Source organism: Nicotiana tomentosiformis, chromosome 10 (assembly GCF_000390325.3).
Source record: "Nicotiana tomentosiformis chromosome 10, ASM39032v3, whole genome shotgun sequence".
In the NCBI taxonomy this organism is placed as follows: domain Eukaryota; kingdom Viridiplantae; phylum Streptophyta; class Magnoliopsida; order Solanales; family Solanaceae; genus Nicotiana; species Nicotiana tomentosiformis.
Genome location: NC_090821.1, coordinates 41,105,425 through 41,112,257, shown reverse-complemented (window position 1 = coordinate 41,112,257; position 6,833 = coordinate 41,105,425). Strand labels below are relative to the sequence as shown.

The 6,833-nt window shown below is 35.9% G+C and overlaps 1 protein-coding gene across 1 annotated transcript; it reads right to left on the bottom strand.

The window, feature by feature from the left end:
• Window positions 1-2,130: 2,130 nt before the first annotated feature.
• Window positions 2,131-4,206, bottom strand: LOC104116511 (high affinity nitrate transporter 2.5). Its single transcript, XM_009627381.4, has 2 exons — window positions 2,973-4,206; window positions 2,131-2,737 (listed from the first exon to the last, which is right to left on the bottom strand). Exons 1-2 carry the CDS (start codon window positions 4,103-4,105, stop codon window positions 2,416-2,418), a joined length of 1,455 nt encoding a protein of 484 aa, XP_009625676.1. The 5' UTR covers window positions 4,106-4,206; the 3' UTR covers window positions 2,131-2,415.
• Window positions 4,207-6,833: the final 2,627 nt, after the last annotated feature.

Sequence of the window (6,833 nt, the reverse complement as noted above, 5' to 3'; positions counted from 1 at the left end):
CCGATCCAGAATATTGTGTACACTGCCGAGGGACGTGTGGTACGATCCATAGATGCATCTATCCTGCCGAGGCGTTCGGCCCTATCCACAAGAAAGGAGGACATTTTCTTATGTACCTCCAGAATAAGAGTATTTATTGTAAAATTTATTCGAGAGGATAACAATTTATTTCAACAATTAATTAATCTAAACAAAAATTAAGCATATGAAAATTTTATATTTTTCTACCTTTCATAACAATTCACAATATATACATCAAATATTTTAATTAATAAAGAATACAATTTACACAAGTAATTCATGCTTTGAGTTCTAAACTACCCGGACTTTAGCATTAATAGTAGCTACGCACGGACTCTCGTCACCTCGTGCGTACGTAGCCCCCGCAATTAGCAACAATTATTTAATTTAATCACCTATGGGGTAAATTTCCCCCTCACAAGATTAGACAAGAGACTTACCTCAATTTGCTCCAATTTAATCCACTAGAAGGCCCTTTCCTCGATTATCCAACTTTGATTGGCTCGAATCTAACCATAAATAATTCGATACAATCACTAAAATTTATAGGAATCAATTCTATAAGAAATACTACATTTTCAATAAAAATTCTGAAATTAATTAAAATTCGTCCGTGGGGCCCAAATCTCGGAATCCGGCGAAAGTTATGAAATCCGACAACCCATTCAATTACGAGTTCAACCATACCGGTTTCACTCAAATCCGACTCCGAATCGACACCGAAATCTCAAAAATTCGTTTGTGTATATAGACCAAATCCGAGTTGGAAATAATGATATATTTGTGTATATAGACCAAATCCGAGTTGGAATCACTTACCCCAAATGTCTTTCCTTGAAAATCTGTCAAAAGTCGCCTCTGCTCAAGCTCAAGTTTGTCAAAAATGGCAAATGGGTCGAATGCCTCTGTTTTTATAACTTACAGATCTGTCTAGTCCGATCAGGGAGCTCGATCAGGGGAGCTCGATCATGGCAGGTTGATCTCGGGAGCTCGATCTCGGGAGCTCGATCATGGGAGCTCGATCATGGGAGCCCGATCATGGGAGCTCGATCTTGGGAGCGAAATTTTGGGCTCGATCTTGGGCTCGATCACAGCCCAAAATTTCCAGCAGAAGAGAAAAATTGCAGCAGCTGTTTAAGTCCAATATTTGATCCGTTAACCATCCGAAACTCACCCAAGGCCCTCGGGACCTCAACCAAATATACCAACAAGTCCTAAAATATCATACGAACTTAGTCGAACCTCTAAATCACATCAAACAACGCTAAAACCACGAATCATACCCCAATTCAAGCTTAATGAAACTAAGAATTTTCAACTTCTACATTCGATGCCGGAACCTATCAAATCAAGTCCGATTGACCTCAAATTTTGCACACAAGTCATAAATGACATAATGGAGCTGTGAAAATTTTTAGAATTGGATTCCGACCCCGATATCAAAAAGTCAACTCCCCGGTCAAACTTCCAAACTTTAAATTCCTATTTTAGCCATTTCAAGCCTAATTTCACTACGGACTTCCAAATAAAGTTTTGATCATGCTCCTAAATCTAAAATCAACATACGGAGCTGTTGGAATCATCAAAATTATATTCTGGGGTCGTTTGCATATAATTCGACATCCGGTCACTATTTGAACTTAAACTTTTAATTTTCATCAAAACTTTATATCTCGGGTTAGGGACCTCGGAATTTGATTCCGGGCATACGCCCAAGTCCCAAATCACGATACGGACCTACCGGAACTGTCAAAATACTGATCCGAGTCCGTTTGCTCAAAATGTTGACCAAAGTCAACTCCGTTGAATTTTAAAGCTCTAATTCACATTTTATCCATTTTTCACATAAAAACTTTCCAGAAAATTTTACGGACTGCGCACACAAGTCGAGGAATGATAAATAGTGATTTTCGAATTCTTAGAATACAGAATTAATTATTAAATTTAAAAATAATATTTTTTGGTCATCATATTATATGTATTACACTAAGCAACAATAATAATAACAAATTAGAAAGGGGCAACACTTGTAACTACCAATTGTTAAGGTGGAAACTTTTGTACTTTGAGATTGTCCCAGTGTAGCTTCATTGCTCATGAGTAACATTAGCTTGCACACCTCAATATATAATGGCTCTGTTTTTTCGTACCTTTGTCAAAATTTACATAGTTGATACAATTTACCTAGTACAAACGCCTAGAGAAACAAAATAACCATGCAAAGTCAAGAAAAATAGAAAAATACACACATTGCACTAGAGTTCTTAGTAAGCTTAAACAGAAATTTGTGTAACTTGAACAATAAAATACAATACGATAAAAACATGCTTGAACTCAAATGGTTGTATTTGGAGTTCCATCTATTGGTGTATAGTAGGAGCAGATTCCACTTTTTTAATTACCTCTTTCACTTGTACTATTACCAGCAAATTTCATGCTTGCCTGGTGAAAACCATTCTCTTTCTCAGTTAAACTCCACTCTTTCATGTAGTAATCTTCCTCTGTCAAGCCTTTAGATGAGGGACCATAACACATTCCACCCCATTGTGGGAAGTATATAAACAAAATGGGGAGAGTGCAACATATAATCATGATACCCATGTATGTAATCCCTGTTTCTGTTGAATATCTTGTTCCTCTAAAGAAAATTACTTGAGTTATTACTGCTCCAACATTTCCTCCTCCTCCTGTCATCCCCGAAATTATGCCCAGTGATCTATTTAAGCAAAAAAAAACATCCAAGGATTAGACGTCTAATATGTGTTCTGTACAAGGATATATTGACAGTGTGAAAAGAAGCAGGTTACTGTTATTTATTACATAGAATTACATGCAATTGCTTTTTCAATAATCTGACAACAGTTAGTATATAGAATTTTAACTCTTTTATCAGGTTTAAGTAAAATAAACCTTGAGTAGTAAGTAATACAAAAACCAGGTGGAATACATACCTTCTTGAAACAAATGGAACTACCCCGAAAGTAAGGCCGCAGGCAGCTTGACAAAACACTGAAAACACAAGCATCACAACAATAGAACCACTTAAAGATTCTACTTTCCCTAAAAGAACACATAACAAGCCTCCTATAGTTTGCACAATCCATAGTGCCCAAAGCCTTCCCCTCATTCCGAACCTTTTCGCCACGATATCAGACAATATCCCTCCTCCAGGCCTGGAAAATAAATTTGCTAACCCGAAACTGGCTGCAATAATTCCAGCTGTGTGAAGATTCACATGGAACCTGTCAAAAAAATACTGTGCAATTATGTTGTCCACAGTGAGTTCAACCCCAAAACAATAGCCATAAGTCAATGCCAAGATCCACCCTCTATAATTTGTAATTGCATGATAGAGAACATCTGATATATTATCTTTATGCTTTTCTCCTGATTTATGGAGCTGTGCATAATTCCCATCAGGCATATCTTGGCCTAAAAAGAAAACAGCATATGCTGATAAAGCCTGAAACAAGGCAGGTATAAAAAATGCAATTCTCCAAGCAGTAAACTCAGTTGCACCGATTTTATGTATTAGTGAAAAGATTAAAGGCATAATTAGCTGTGTAGCTCCGCCACCAAGATTTCCCCAGCCTCCGGCTATGCCATTGGCCGTGCCAACGACCTTAGCAGAGAACATAGAGCTCATCCAGAATTGGGTCGAGACAAAAGTGGCAAGTGAAAAGCCCGTGAAGAAACGAACAAGAAGGAAGGAAATCGCCGAATTGGAAATTGCAGTTAAGGAAACTGCTGGTGCAGTTAAGAGAATAAGTGCAGATGAAGCAAGTCTTGGACCAAATAAGTCACAAGCTGTTCCCATAGCAATTCTTGCAAAGACAGCACCAGAAACAGCTGCAATCCCAGCATTTCCAATGTCAGTGGCTGTAAGATCAAGATTGTCACGGATTATGGGGAGAAGTGGTGGAGCAGCAAATGTGGAAACAAAACAAGCAAAGAAAGAAACCCAAGAAAGGTGAAATGATCGCATGTGAGGAGCTGAAGCAGAGTACACTCTGAATTCATTGGCCTTATGTTCTGAGTCAACTGGTAGAGCAAACATTCTGTCAGCATTAGATTCCAACTCCATGTTTGGAACTGTGAAAATCTTAAGAAAACTAAACTACAAAAATAGTAAGAAGAAACAACTCTCAACAGTCTTTGTTCTATATCTCACACTTGTTGATTTCTCCTTTTTGCTGAAAAGTATGCAATCACTAGTGCCATTGGCTGGCTTAAATAGTGTCAAAGTCATGTATAACGTGTGCTAAGTTCTCGTGTGCTAAGTTTTCTATTTATCCTCTTATTGATGTTGTGATACTAATATTGTTTTCTTTTTGTTCTTTTATCTTTTTTTTTTGAGCCGAGGGTCTTTCGGAAACAGCCTCTCTACTTCTTCGGGGTAGGGGTAAGGTCTGCGTACACACTACCCTCCCCATACCCCATTAATGAGATTTTATTGGGTTGTTGTTGTTTGTTGTTGTTGGCTTATTTTTGCGAGGAGAAAGGGTTGGAGTACTATACTTGTAGGGATAGTTTGGCGGGAATAAAATTATGTTAGAAATTTTAATACATCAATTGTACTAATACCGAGATCAATAATTCCTTGATTATTTAGTACCTACGATTTATTTGGTTTACTGCATTAGTAATAAGATATACGTAGTGTATACTCTAAAGAATGCATTTAGCTTTAAACAAAATTAACTTTGATAAGTTTTATTTCTAATTTAAACCTTGATTTTTCGGTAAAAGGCTTTGGCAGAAGGACAATTTTATCAATTTACTTGTTTTATTCGGGTATAACTAATCCCTCTATTGTTATCCCACATTAGATGTGGTATAAAAATTATAACGAATCGAAAATTAAAATATAACCTAGACAAAATATAAAATAATACCATATTTTAAACTGTGAATAATTCATTTTCTCAGTAACCAAACGAGTTCTGAAAACCTTATAGCGTGTGGTAGTGTTTTCAAACTGTCTTTTTTCAACTTTGATTAATCTGCCAATTGAAAGGAGTTCAAATCTGAATTTTGTACTATACTTTTTTGGTAAATATTTGTGAAAATGAGGCTAGTGAGCCTTTGGGTGCTAAGAATGAAAGTCCTTGGGGTTAAGAGTTGTGTATATTGGTCGAGTCACATCTCGTTGGGATAAAATTCCTAAAGATATTTTTAACATAGTGTATTATCCGTTTTGGGTCAAGTTGGTTTAATTTTATCAAAAAAGTCTCACACCATAAAGAGTATTTAACTTCTTATAAATAACTTATTTTTCTTTTCAACTTTTCATGTTGTACTTTGTTCACATACTCAATCTAACACACGGATGATCTTTAATGGGATTCTATTTCTTCAGTATACTTATGATACTTAATGTCTAATTGTCAAGATATTGAATTTTCTTTTAGCGAAAGAAAGAGACTTGAGAGCCATAATTGGTTCGTTCCATTGACTTTGGAAATGGGAAAGCTTACCAAGAATCCAAGAGAATATGCATCTTTTGACTGGGTAAGAGATTCCCTTTTGATTTTTCTTTGTATAAATTGTATATGACCATTTTGTCCTTATTGATATTTTTGATACACTCCTTATTCTTTTTCTTTGCTTTGAGACGTTAGATTTAACGACTGTGATCTATCGACACATTTCGAGTCAAGAATGAGAGTTAAGAATCCGTTACACTTAATGTGTTGCTTGAGTAATTGAGTTGGTTTAATTTAATTTCTTAAAAACTAGTTCTGGAATTTTTTCTTAAAATTATTGGGAAGAATTTATGTGTTGAATTTGCTTATGGGTATAAGGTTTCCGGAACAAATTGTTTTAGTTTGTCAAACTCCAGAGATGGTCATTTTCATTTTCGCAAAACGCTTCGGTGCGATTTTCAAAAATACTTCAGTTTTCCGAACCAAACAGCTACTCGTTTGTCCATACAACTTTTTGTCTTTTCTTCTAAACTCATCTTTAAAATATTGTTTGGTTATACTTTTAACTGAATTTTTGAAAATGAAATTCAAAATTTTTGAAGATGAGTTTCAAATTTTAAAAAAAATATTGATTTTACCTCTTTTTCAAGCAAACAATGTTTTCCTGTCACTAAACTGCAATATTTTTTCAAGTGAAATACATGTCCAAACACAATTTCGATTTCTTAAATATATTGTATACGATCAAAATCGTACTTACCAGATTTTGTATGGTTAATCGAGACCGGGGTGGCAGACCGAGGTTCAATCTCAACTTATATTGGATCGTTGCGTGAATAAATATTGCCTAGCTCGTGATTCAGGGATCGATCGAGATCAAGACCAGCTAAGGTTGAGACCGAGAATGATAGGGATCTAGCGAGATCGAAGGAAGCATGCTAAGTCAAATAAAAGAAATCCGAGGAATCCGTGACCGGACGATGATTGTGGCGGAGATCTCGGCATATATCAAGTCAAGACCGGTTGATTAGCTAATCAAAAGATTTTCTTCTGTATTTAGAATTGTACCATATGTAGAACTCCTCTACTATATAAGGGGGGATTCACGCATAACAAAGGGACATATTACGTTTTTTTCTCTTAAGCTCTCTTATTCAGTTGTTAAGTTCTTGCTTCTCAATAATATATTCAGTTGGTTCGAGGGCGACCTAGCTTGAGGGCCAAAGTTATGCGTTACATTGGTTTGCTTCATTTTACAGTTAATTTCTAACTTCAATTCTTATATTTCTCAGTTTGTGCCAAGTGAAATCACATATCCTTAAAACCACTTACAAATTTAATTGTTATCTGATTTTAAAGGTAAATAGTTTGGCGCCCATCGTGGGG